This window comes from Rissa tridactyla, chromosome 22 (assembly GCF_028500815.1).
Source record: "Rissa tridactyla isolate bRisTri1 chromosome 22, bRisTri1.patW.cur.20221130, whole genome shotgun sequence".
Lineage (NCBI taxonomy): Eukaryota > Metazoa > Chordata > Aves > Charadriiformes > Laridae > Rissa > Rissa tridactyla.
In genome coordinates this window covers 350,356-364,129 of record NC_071487.1, presented here as the reverse complement: position 1 = coordinate 364,129, position 13,774 = coordinate 350,356, and the positions used below count along the sequence as shown (strand labels likewise).

Below are 13,774 nucleotides of genomic sequence, written 5' to 3'. Positions count from 1 at the left end.
ACAAAAACCAAACACAACATCAACAAATTAAAAAATATATACTTCTGCAGTCAGACGTCTTCCCTGAAGCTTCCAGCATGACCAACTGGAAATGAGCAGAAATACCAAGGACGGGAGGCCGAAGTCTGTGCCCGCTGCTCGTGCTGGGGCGGGCGGTGCTTACCCGAGACCTTGGCCGGGAGGCAGCCACAGGCTCCTACGCGAGGCACGGGCTCAAACACAAGGTTTTTGACAGCACTTTGTAAGGCCAAAACTTTACAGACAGCCTAGTGAGAAGCGAAAGTTTACCACAGCTCCAGCTAGCCCTGCTCTTTTTTCTTTTTTTCCTCTTTTTTTTTTAAAGATGGTTTTATTGCACTGAAATACAAAGGAGGATGAGGCTGGAATAAAAGGAAAGCCACGGAACCCAGCGCATCTCATTAGAGAGCGAAGTGAGAACCCCACCAGCTATTCTCCCTGAATGCTGTTGCTGAATTTCTAAGCACTTGCTTAAGACCGAAAGTAATCAATGCTAATACCGTATACGTAACATTTACAGTGTAAGAAGCAAGAACAGTTCCTACCGCCCTTCTTCCCTGCAGATCGTGTGCATGGGGGTGTCAGGAAGACCCCCAGGCTGCACCCCCCACCGCTGGAGCAACAGTCCTCCCCTCTCTGTGACACACCTCGCACCACACACGGAGACGAACGACAGGTCTCTTATTAAACCCATTTCCTGGACATGGAAGCGTTTGGTCTCAATCCTTCAAAATCCAAGGCGTTTTCTATCAATTTCAGTTAGGGTCACGGTGCGTCAGAAGACCGAGGCTTTGAGAAAACAGCTGTATTCATAGGAAAATTCACTGACGAGTCTTCTGACTCTGAAGTTGTTACACCCATGCAGCTCTCGCAAGATTAAATGATAACAGCCAGTTCAATGCCAATTCTTTATCAAATCTGTTTAAAAATCAAGGGTGGGATTCTCCACCGCGACACCTGAGTTTTCACCGAGAACACACCCATGTGTCTGCCCAAAGCTCACCTTTGGCCAGGCGTTCCAGCCTCTTGCCGTGTTCCGGAGGTATGGCATACCTAGGAGAAAGTTAACACAAAAGAGAAAAAAAAAAAAAGATTAAACAGAATAATAAATCACACCACAACCTGAAAGCAGTGACAGAAAAAGAAGGCTAGAAACAAGTGCGGGAATAACTTTTAGCACAGCACACTTACAATTAACATCTGGAAATACGACCAACATTTTAGAAGTCTGGAAGGTATCAGTAACACATAATTATAATACATGGAAGAAAGCCGGTATTTTAATAAAAGTCCTTAAATATTTTATATGATGTGTGTTATTTTCCTGCAATTTTTAAAATCAGTATCACAGAAGGAAAAATTGAGAAGACAAAGTGATGATACAGCACTGGAAAAAAAACAGAAATAAATCAGTGCAGGGAACAGCAGGCATGTTTTCTGCTGGATAAAGATATCTGCAAAATAAAACCATGAGGCTGTGCTAAAGATTAACATGCTAAAAACTTCAGATGGGCTGAAAAGGTGTGAAGGAGGGTCTGTGCACATTGGCGTACCTACAACAAATTACGATAAACGTTTTCAAAGAAAACTCAGTGTAAATACTTTTCATTTTATTCAAAAAAGTAAATATTCTTCATAATGGCTGAAGCAGTCAGTGCTTCTGTCTTCAATGCTTCAGGTTATAACGAGGTAACTAAATACCATGATACACTTAAACATGTTTAACATGATGACACACATAATGATGTCAGTGGAATTTTGTAAATTATTGTTTACGTACTGCATCAAATTAAATATGGCTCATACCATTTTTTATAGCAGTGAATTCTGAAAATTTACATTTGTGAGAATGACATTTATTGCCAGCTATATCTTTTGTTCAATGTGAATAATAAAAAATGCGTTATTTTTGTTATTTCCAATAAAGATGTCAAAAACACCGCGTCTCATTGTAACAAGCCAAAACCCGGATATTGTCGCAGGCAACTGCACGATCTCAACAACAGGTAAACACTACTGCTCTACTTATGATAGGATCTCTCAAAATTATGATAGGATCTCTCAAAATACACCTGATTTTAGAGGACTTTCAGACAGTCCCCTTGCTCGGCTTCTCAATTTTCAAGTCTAAAGTTTATCTACAATGTAAGGAGAAATAGACAGAAGTTATATCACGTATTGCTTTTGTACAAAACCAAAATTTTACCTATTGTGGTCTGGCAGGTTAGAAAAGATAACAAAGGACAGAAATCACACATAGGATGCTTCAAGATTTAGACATTAAGCCGATTTAAACTGATTGCTTAAAAAAAAAAAAACAAACCTAAAGGAAAACACTACATAGCACCTAATCTTGTAAAATGATAAATATATAGCAATGGGCTCCCAACATTCTCTGACCAAAGTTTGACAGTGCCTTAAATTGCATAATTATCAAACAATTCAATTTCATTTGTCTGGGACAAAGCTAGTAGCTTTCATTTTACAAAGACCATTCATCACTTACATAAACGTGATAAAACTAATCCCGATCCAAAGCTCCTTTGTGGGATTAATGTCCCTTAAAACAGGGAAATGAGACATTCCATTCCTTCTGGGAAAAATGCTGAAGGATTGGGAAAGAACTAATTTATGGCTACAAGGCTGCCGATGATTAATGTAATATCCCCAGTCTACAATGCAACCTTCACTTAATTAGTGCCTGTAATTGGGAGTTGTAAAGATAAGATTAATTGAATCTTGAGGATGTTAAAAGTTTAATACATTGGAACATGGTTATTGTGTTATCTGAAACTGCAGACTGCAAAAAGCCAAGCAGAGCCCTTCAGAGAGCGGTCCATGGAGAGACAAAGAAAAAGGACTTGCTTGGAGAGAAACGAGCAAGAGGAGGAATTTCCAGCTTATAAAAAAGAACGACGTGTAATAATACACAAATCAGAACACCCTACCACAGAACAGCCTCTTGGTAATAGCTGACTCCAATTTTAGAAATTAACTTTTTTGTTTGGGCCAGTCTTTTAGGAAGCAGAGCCTATACCATCCTCATACATCTATTCTTAGGAATTCACAAAATTAACTGCAGAAGAGAATTAAAAGTGGGTCAAATTCTGCTTTTAAGTTACACTCCCAAATCTGACTGATTTACATAGAGATAGGCAATAAAGAAGGAATTTGGGCTGCTATTTAAAACCAGTAAGAGAAACAGAAGGCTTCTGCAAGGATCGCACAGATTGAGCTACCTCAATCTAGACAGAAAATGATTGATTACAAGGTAGACTAACAATGTAGGCGACACGGAAAGATTAGAAATTGCTGCAATCAAAGGAGTACTGTTATTGAGCGCAGAAACACACACCAAGGGCTGGCTTTTGTGTAGGACCTTACGGGGCCATCCTCCTGCTCTCGCCATGAAAAACGGCCAGGCACTTCTTGGGGACGAAAATCCTTGAGAGAGGGGAGCATCAAAACGCTGTCATTCCATGCGATTCGCTACCACACCTGTCGCACCAACAGGCTGGGGCTCAGATCAACAGCAAAACATCCGGAATTCCAGAGACAACTGACAAAATTACACATCGTAAAGCATATCCAATAATTCCTTTCTCTATATGCATGACTTAGAATAATTTCAGATATTTTTTTTCCCACCAAATAGTATGTTTATTTTCCTTTAGTACCTCAGCCCAAATACTAACTGTAGTAGGTTTCCTCTAGAAAAATATCCCCAAAATTCCACCCTATTAAAATCTTTAAAAAAAAAAAAATAAAATCAAAACGCATGTAAAACGACTTCCCTTCTCTGCCCCGTTCAGATCACAGCACAAATGCATTCCACAAAGACAAGGGAAGAGAAGAAAAAAAAATCTCAAACCCAAGCAAATTACCACTTTTATATTAAAATAGACTAGAGTATCCCCGAACTGGGCCGTGTCGAGACTATCAGACTGAGAACTGCCCGACGCTTCACCGCTGGTGACAGAGGCAGTTTGGCGACATCCCCCTGCCCAGACAAGACTGAACTAGGCGCACGGCGGGACCCGCTTCAACCCAGCCCTGAACAGACACCTCCTTTTAACCACAGCAAAGACAGAGCAGGGATTTTCCATTGCCCCAAACAACGTCAACTAAAGAGAAGTGACGGTGGCAGCATAAATATTTTAACAACCCTTGTTAAGAACCACCTTTTTACAGCCCAGTTCTGCTTCAGAGAAACCATCTGCAGCAGCCACCAGGAAACACAGCAGTGCCCAGAACACCGACCTTCAAGTGCAGAATTCGTCCCTTCTGGTTCAACCTGGCTCCCCAGTAAAAGCGAACTCTACTGAAATAGTGCTCAACCAGCAACTGTTTTAAGATATATCAAACTGCCAAGAAACTGGGCTTGCAAACACACCAAGAGACTAATGCCTCAAGGACGTACTTCCAAGGGTCAGCCTTGCAGTGGTTGACCAAGACAAAGTGCCGAGCTTAACCTGAAAACCTGCCACTCAGCGATTTGCCGGATTACAGCATGAATAACGTCTTTGGCTGCTTCGCCAGGGAACACAAGATTTACAAAACAGGGGAAAAAAAAATTTCAAGATAAAAAAAGAGTTCCAGCCATATGACTCAAATGTCATCGTACCCTAAAGTCAACAATCTGAAAGTAATACACTGATCCCGTTAAATTACCTTTTTCTACTCTTTCTACCAAAACAAGAGAAGGTCCCTGAAATGGATTAAGTATCACTTCTACAGATACGGAACTTACTGTTCTACGTGAAAGACTTTCAGCTTCCAACCTCGTTTCGTGAAACCTAATTCCAGCATTTCTGATCTCTACTTCCACGTGATTTTCTGAGTTCTTGAGTATCCTGCAAAGCTGATTCTCACTGTAATTACCAGACATCAGGGTCACAGGTCCAGAGGGTATCAAAGCTACACTGGGTTAGACAATCATTTCCCCACAGTCGTAGTTTGCTTTTGTTAACATAAGTTTAACTGGACAGTCCCCTTTTCATCCTTAACACAAAAGAAAGATCCTTCCTATTTTCCATAAAGGATACCATTAATAGTGTAATTTTCTTGGTGTTTTGTTTATTCCCCTGGAATGGCTTGATGGATGCGGATAATTATCAGACTATAAAAGCCAGCAAATGTGCTATTTTCTATCGCTCTAAATCATCAAACAAATAAAGTGTGAAACAGCATTTTTGAATACAATTTTCCCCTCTAATGGCTTAGAATTATTACCAGGAACAATGAAAATAAATAAGCAAATGTCTTGTGAGTTAAGAATTAGATGAGTGTGTCAGTAAAAAAGAGCAGACAGGCCACGCCGGGATGCAAGGACCAGTTTAGAACCCATTCAGAGATGGCATAACGGGGAATTCACTATGGCAGCGACACTTTCCAGCACCAGGTGCTCTTCAGGGAGTCTCCAGCCTAGCTCAGATCTGTCCTCACTGCTGCTTCTTCAAAGGGGGTGCAATTCAGTCTTGTCGTCTTGGTCACTGAAAGCTATTAAAAACTTTATCCCTAACAAAGGCAATCCTCCGCTGGTTTCTCTCCACTGAAGAACCACCATTCTCACCTGAAGCTATCCCCAGCTTTGGTAGAGGACCAGACTGTCCTGTCCCTCAGTTCAACCTCCCCCAAAGCTTCCAAGACCTTTTCTTCCTACATTTGTCACACGCACATGAATTTTTGATAGTTCCAACACCTTTCCTCCCCACCTCATTACACATCAGCCTCTCCTTGCACCCACACAGGGCAATTAGCAGTGATTAGATTACTAAATCTCATACACCCACTCTCTACTAGAGACTGGCCACCATGGGCAGAAGGATCAACCACGAGGCTTCGGAAATGTCACTTCAGCCCGATTCATGTGAGAAGGTAAGAAAGTTAATTTCACAGTGTCTGCACAGGGTCTGGCCAAACAGGCTCCATGCAGTTTAACAAGCTATAATTACCGAAATAAGGAACAGAAACAAAAAGAGAACAGCACATTTAAAATGCCTAAGACCACGTGTCAAGCTGAGGGTTAGTTGTCTGTCTTCAAAGCAGATTTAGTTGTGCCAAGAATACTGACCCTTTGAAGATGCAAATGCCAACCTATTCTCAGCCATGACAGGCAGAATAAAAAGCTATTATTTCAATCTCTGTAAGACAAAGTGTGTCCATAAATGCATAATCTGAACCCTGACCTTCAACATCTTTAGCCCCCATGACAGCAGCGAAGCCTCCAAAGAAAACCTCTAAGTCTATCAAGAATATTTATCACCCAATAAAAGCCGTTAAGAACTACCACTGCATACAGGGTAGTCCCTCATTTGCAAAATTCATATCCTGCTTCGAAGGCCTATTTTTTCTACAAAATGAAACACTTATAATGCTACAGCTTCTAGCAATGTCAAAGCAAAGCTCAGAGCAACAAAAGTAGTTTTTTCCACAGTATTTTTAAGCTGTTTTGCAGCTTGGGTGAAAAGAAAGGCATATCAACAAGAAGACTGGATCGCTCCTTCGTCGATAGCGCTGCCATCTCCCACCCTTTCGTGGTCACCTTTCCTCCATGTTTAACCCCCCTTCATCCCTCTCTCCCTCCCAGTTTGTTAAAAGACAGAAATCAACTCCCTTTCTACTTCTCCTCATCAATGTCTGAGGTTACCCTGCAGTGAATTTGCTGCGAAGTATCCAGTTTCCCTTCTCAAGATCACCGTTTGGAAAGGAAAATCTCCAGCCTCCCTCCTCTGTCCCCTCCTGTTGCGGCTCCTTTACATCAAGAATGCAAACACGTGCTCCCGAGATAAGATCGCACATGGATCTGAGAGCTCCTTGTTCCTAGGAAAGAACCTTTATCGAGTGTCTGCAGTTTTATCTTTAATGGATCATTTTACAGGACAATAGATGATGGAATTCAGCATCTTTAACCAGCAGTGTCAATGATTTCAAATAATGACATTTTTATTGAAATACACATAGGGAGAAAGATAAACACAGAGGCTGGGGAGTATCTGCTCAAAAAGCCATAATAAGGAGTAAATAGGTAATGACAGAGCAAGATTACAACCACACAAACACACCAAATCAACCTGTCTTCTAAAGCTCGGAGAAAAACGAGCTCTGCAGACAGCTGCTCAAACACAATCCTTCGGGAACCAGCACAGGAAGAAAATCAGGACAAAACCTGCTCCGAAAGGGCCTGCCTCACAGTAAGCATTCCCAGCGCTTACACCACGGAGCCCATTTCACTCGATAAAAACCTCTTTTCCATGTGCATAGCTGCCTAATTACCAACCCCATTGCCAAGCACAATATGAAGAAATGGTAAGCAATTTTGCTGCTAAGAGAACAGTAAGCAAGATGAGAAACTTCCTCCTTCCCTTAAGAAACTAAAGCGTGTGCAATTGCAAACTCTCTGTTTGTTTTCCAGTAACATTGTGCAGAGTATCTCCAGTCCTTCTGGAGCTGGGATCAAATCCTTATGGATTGACTGTTGGAAGATGCGAGTCAAACCTAACTTGTGCCAATCGCATATTGCTAAAAGACTCTTTAACCCTTAAAGGTGCCATGAGCTTGAAATAGTGTTAAAGAGGCATTAGTTTCAAGACAGCAGCTTTTTAAAGTTTGTATTTCAACGCAATATGAATTTTCAAGAGGAACACCTGTACTTGTAACTACAAGATTTGCCCAAAACAACCAAGGAATTGGCTACTTTCACATTGCTTCATTAACCCAAAACTCAATGAATACAGAAAGGAGATTTTTCCAGAACTCAAATGCAATTTTTAAATACTGTTTTAAAACGTAGAGTTTAACATGAACAGCCATCTGCTCTTGGAAGGACTATCAACGTACCAGCCCAGTAAGCTTCAGAGCAACAAATGCCAGGCACAAAGCACAAAATTACAAATCACATTGGAGCAACTCTCCTTCCACACATACAAAATAAACCCATAGTCTGCTTCTGCACGCAGTGAATGAGCAGTATGAAGGGGGTACTTTACTAAGAAAAGGTGTTTGGGGAAAAACATTATAAAATTATTTATTCATTCAGTTTGGCCAAGAAGATAATTACTATACAATTCAACAGAGATGAATGACTACAATATTCATTCCCTTGCCATTCTCCCTTATTTGTTTTGAAGAACCTGCTCCCATCAGACTTATTTCCCAAAACTGGTAATCAGATTATTAATTACTGGTTGCTTTTTGTAGTGGATGCTGTACTAATATAAAGAAAAGCGAAGATTATGCTTTGAAGACCTTATATTCCAAAAAAAATACCTCAATGCAACTCAAGAAACAAGGAGAAGAAAGGTAACCAGGGGAGACCACAGATGTTCCTGCCTTGTACCAACTGGCCTGCGAGAGCTGCCTCCTTTACCGGGTACGAGCACACGGACGCTCCTGCTCACTGCTCTTGGAAAGAAATAGGGGTAATTGCCTACAGCAGAACAAAAGAAATCTGCTCACTAGCCCTGAAAGATCTCTTTGGATTAGGAAATCCCTTGCGCTAGAGGTGCAATGCCTCTACACACACACACGATTTTCTTTTTTGAGAAAAAAAAAACCAAACAAACATTGCAAAGGTTTAATGCTCCTCATCCATCATGCTGCATTGTTTCAAACTACAGCTCCTACTTTGAAGCTAGCGCCTATGCTCTTGTCAGCATCAAAGCCAGAAGTGTTATAGCTAAGATTTGATAAAGATCAGTGACACAGTTTGTAAAGCTTCCTTTATTTCTTCTACTTGATCTCCTTTGTCATGTTGATTGGCCAGTTAGAAATGAAGTGGAGAGAAACCCAGCATATACACCACTTAGAACATTAACTAAGTTAACAATTGCACAGCACTCAGACCACGCAGAGTGCTATTTAAGTACTGTCATTACTATAGGCTTCTGTTATTTTAAACTACACTTGTGCTGCACTTGGCATCACCCAACGTCAATTTTCTCTGCTGAGTAAAGAAAAAATCGCCACCGATTTCTGCCAATGTGTTAACAAAATGTGAATAAAGACAAAGCTCTGCAGTACCACTGTTGGTTCCTTCTGGTCCTTCCAGCCCCTGCTTTCAGCGCCATGCCAAGCTCATTCTCCCACAGGGCCCAAGTCAGATCAAGCTGAAAGAGTTATATGAAGCATGGAAGCACATCTCCCTCCCATCTTGTCTCAGTGGCAGAGTGCACTGTTCAAAAGCCTCAGTTATTAAAACCAATCTGTGATCCTGTCAGACTTCCACAGATCTTCATTTCAAATCAGGCCTGAGCTTTGAGCAGACACTTTCAAAACGCAAGAATGAGTTGCAGCAAGAGCCTTCCTTGGATCAAAGACAGGCTTCTCTCAATCCAGACTGGGACTACTGAGCTGTGATGAATTATTAGTGCTGGCGGAAACAGCAGTACATGCATTAAACACCGGCACTGGAGCAGGAGCCCACTTGAAGACACTGCTGTAAAGATGAGGATGTGATCACAGATCAGCATTACCACCTTCCGAGATCGTTACGGAAAGGTACGAAGACTAACCATAGATGGGAAGGATCTCCACTTTGCTCGCTTAGGTACAAGTCACAAGCCCGCCTCTAAGAGTCTAAACAGGCCCAGTAAAGATGGACATAAACTGCAGAGACTGAAAACTAAAATGGCAGCAAAGTGCGCGCTAACACCACGTCTTCTGCAGTGGATTTAGACGACAATAAGAAACAGAAAGAGAAGAGGACTTTGGAGGGGGAAGTCCATGCACAGCACAGAGCTGAGAGGAAGGAGGAAGGAGACGGAATGGGTACAAGCAGCCATCTGGCTGCCTGAGGTCTTTTCATCTGTTTTCTTACAGAACAACGCTCCCTCCTCGGACAAGTTCCGTAGTTGATCAGTCCAAAAGTCTGGCTTGATCTGTGTACGCCTGTTCTCTCAAAGTTAGATAGATGAGGGTGAACAAAGAAAGGCAACACATGAATCCTACCTCCCCAGAATACCGTGCCTCCTCTGCATTGGAAAAACTATCTTTTAATAACCTGTCTGCAACAGCATAATAAAACACAACAAAAATCTAAGTCTATTAAAAAGAAAAATCTCCACTATTCCAATTGCAGGCACCTGATTGGGAAGATAATCCGCATAACACAACTTAGAGCTCGTAACTCTTCATATAGTTTGGTTTGATGACTTAACCACATTAAAACTACTTCAGTCGCCCAAGATTCGGACTCTCTACAACACGCCGAGCCCTTGGATTTTTACAGCAGACTATCAGCTAGCACGGCTCCCTCTCCAATGCGATTTACACCGTCCTTCACCCACAGCACCACCTCCCGGACGAACGGTGCCCCTCAGACCGAGGGGAGCCTGGAGGAAGGCTGCTTTGAATATTAGTAGTATTAGTGTGGTTTGTATTGATTAACTAATGACCGCGGTATATGAAGCTTGAAAGGCTGTATTAATAACTCACTGCTGCACTGCTCTCATTTATCAGTGAATTACAGGGGGATGCAACCCTGCATCTCAATATATCACTCCTTTCACGAATCTCAGAGCAAATCAACACGCACACGGATTCTCAATGCAGAAAGCCTATTCCAGAGCAGTTTTCACCTAACAGTTTTGGAAGAGGTAGGAGAGCGAAAAGCTGTTCTGCCTGGCCATACTTTATCTCACTTTCCTTCTATTTCTTTTAATGAATATCACCGTTCCTTCCTCTATCCCTTTTATCAACAGAAAAAGGTCTTGCTTTGCCAAATCTGCCTGAGACCAAATGGTGTTGCAGTTAATCTATAAATCAACCATCACCATAAATTCTACTCTTTCGCCATCCAAAACTGCAGAGCTGTAAAACAGATTACTTGGGATAGCAGAGGCAGGAAGGAAATTTGTGAGCTACAAGGAGCCCATCACGGCCAAATGGCCTTCCCCTGCCCCTCCTTTCTCCCCCACTCCACCCCAACAAGCCTATAAATCTCTGCTGTCAGGAGCAGAGCACGCAAACAGCAAATGGGTGCACACATTTAAGAGCAAGGCAACCTCACACACTTCGTGTGGAAGGATGATGCAGACCGTGGGGATCGAGGGAGGAAGGGCTGCAGAATCTTCTTCTGAATTCCCTCATGCCAAGAATTAGGAAAAGTAAACTCGGGAAAAAAATATTCTCTGTATGGAGGAAAAGGGAAAGTCATCGTGTAACAAATTCAGAGTCCTCAGTTTCCTCAAGGGCAAAACGTGTATGTGATTCCAGCTAATCTATCTTTAAGAAACTCACAGGATCTCCAGGGTGCAAAAGTTACAGAGATCCCAATAATCAAGACTTACAATCACATCTGATCAATTCAGCAATTCAACTGCCTTGTGCGGTGTCCCCTAAGGGAACGTAATAGTTAGAAGGCAATAAATGATGCGAGGGACAAGGGCCCTTCCCCCCTGCTGCCGTACAATTCAGTATCAAACGTTAAACCCAGCTGCTTTAAATGAGATTACACCAAGCTCGCAACAAACTGCAGCATATGTGAGAGCGTGTTAAGGCAGAGAGATGGTGCAGAATGCCACATGGGGAAATGGGGATAAGGACCCGGCATCCCGCACTGAAAATGAAGAAGGAGAGAAGCTGAAAGAGTTAAGCTCCATGACTGTATTAGGTCATTTTCCTTCTCCAAGATAGTTTTCCAGGGATTAACATTTTCTATCCTGGGGGGAGGACAGCACAAGAGTTCCGACTAAGACAGCTGCAGTGCTCCCTGAGACAACAATGAGAAATAAAATCAGCAGTGAGATCCTCTGCACTCACGTATCTGCAGCTGCTTTACTATATTCTTTTAGCCAAGAATAAAGAGGGCTCCTTTTCCAGTCCTCTCCCAGGTGAGCAATCATGTCTTGCTTTAAATCTCCCCATCACAACACCGTTAGAAAATGTGAGGTTTCCCTGTCGATGGTGGCGTCAGTAACAGATACTACAAATTCATTAAATTGTAGATGTTACAAGCAAGTCCTCCCGTGGCCTTGTGCTCCTCAGTTCCTACGGGGAGATGTACCCTACGCTGGGAACCTCGCTAGACACCCAGGCGAGAGAAAGCAGACATTCTAAAATACTTTAACCAACAAAGTTCTCGGGTAACTCTATGTACTTTCAAGTAAGCAGTGTTAAGACTTCTACAAGAGAGAATTCCAGAAGTGTTTTTTAAATTGTAATTGTATCTGTGAGCAGTGCTTCCAACTAATCATATTATTTTAAAGTTCCTTTGGTAATTTGTCCTTAATTCCACATAAACTGCTGTTCTGGCATAAAGCGTACTTTGTGATATCAAAGTCAAACAGATTAGGCATGATCCACTTTCAGCAAGGGAATGTTTTGGAGAGGAGACCATGTAACTTAAAAGCTAAAGCTGGCTCCCTATTTTAATTAAAGGGGATTAAACATCCATCATGATAAGGAAACAGGGACATTTTATAAAATCAATTACCATCCTCGGTGTCACTCTGATTTAACACCTGCAGCTTCTGAGGGAAAGAATAGTGTAACGTCCCATTAGTACTTACAGAAGGTATATTAAATATTGTTGCTCTACAGCAAGATCAGCCACAAAATATCTGAGAAAAATAATCTTATTGCCCAGCCAGGTGTTACAGTGTTGACAAAACAAGATGGAGACGTTACACCTCCAAAGTGTATCCATCAAATTCACATTACCCAGATTTTAAGTTTCCTTTGGCACTTCCCTACCCCAGGAAGCCCTCGAGGCCGGTACTGCACATTTTTATAGAGATGAAACGAAGCGAAGGTGGAGTAGCTCAGTGTATAAAAATATGCTTTTGAAATTGCAAGGGCCGAGACACACACGTTCCTCAATACAATGCCGCAGTAACCATGGAGTATTAGGCTTGGCATTCGGTTTTGTTGCTTCTGTCATTATAAAAATCAGTCTTCGTTTGACAATACGCTCAATTTCAGATTTCAGCATATGAATGTATCAGGTAATTATACATAATATGTATAATTGATACAGTAAAAACTCCTACCACAAGAGGTTTAATATAGGGCTGCAAAATGAAATACATTCAAACTTTTGAAAAACCTGAAGACAGATTATGAAAAGGTTGTAATTAAACTACTAATGGGAGATGGCCATTTTATTGTAATTTGAGAAACAAGCAAGCGACGGCTGCGCCCAGCAGCTCCCCACCTGAGAAACGGCTCAACAGGAGGTCACGCAGCAGCTCCAGCTGCCGGCACCGTCGGTGGGAAGCGCCCGCACCTCCCGTGCGACCTCCTCAGCCCGTCAGAACGATTTCCCAGTTACAAACAATGACAGAGCAACCACAATGTGGACCAGATGCATACGCCTGAGAAAGGGCGCAGCAGAAACGATGATCATCTTCGACAGCAGGCACGTGTAACCCGAAAGGGGCAGCGTGGGTATCTTTGCAGCAGTAGTCGTTATGGCTGAAGACATAAACAGTGCTCATTCTTCTAGGTGCAACAAGACAGAATTTAAGAAATAAATGCGTTGCAATCTGCAGGCACAGATAAATCTTTTAATGAGACTGGAAGCAGGAAAAAACACTGTCTTCCGTTATTACCCCCCTTCCTCTCCCTCATCACTAGATGACCCTTTACTGCTCAAGAACCTCACTTACAGCTGAACAATTTCTTAACCTGCATCGCCAGTGACACAACTCTGCGTAGACAACTCGCATTGCTGCAGCCTGTTCTGCTCTGCGTATGAGAAAGTGTTGGCAGCAGCACTTCTCTGCAGTGACAGAGACACACATTAATCAGGGAGTTG

The 13,774-nt window shown here is 42.1% G+C and overlaps 1 protein-coding gene across 4 annotated transcripts in view; it reads right to left on the bottom strand.

Annotated features, from left to right (window-relative positions):
* KDM4B (lysine demethylase 4B) overlaps positions 1 to 13,774 on the bottom strand; it is a 93,289-nt gene that overhangs the window by 57,120 nt on the left and 22,395 nt on the right. For all 4 annotated transcript variants that reach the window (XM_054181707.1, XM_054181709.1, XM_054181706.1 and 1 more), the window contains exon 6: positions 1,022 to 1,071. In XM_054181707.1, the coding sequence (XP_054037682.1) occupies positions 1,022 to 1,071 (50 nt within the window). The remainder of the gene's footprint in view (positions 1 to 1,021; positions 1,072 to 13,774) is intronic.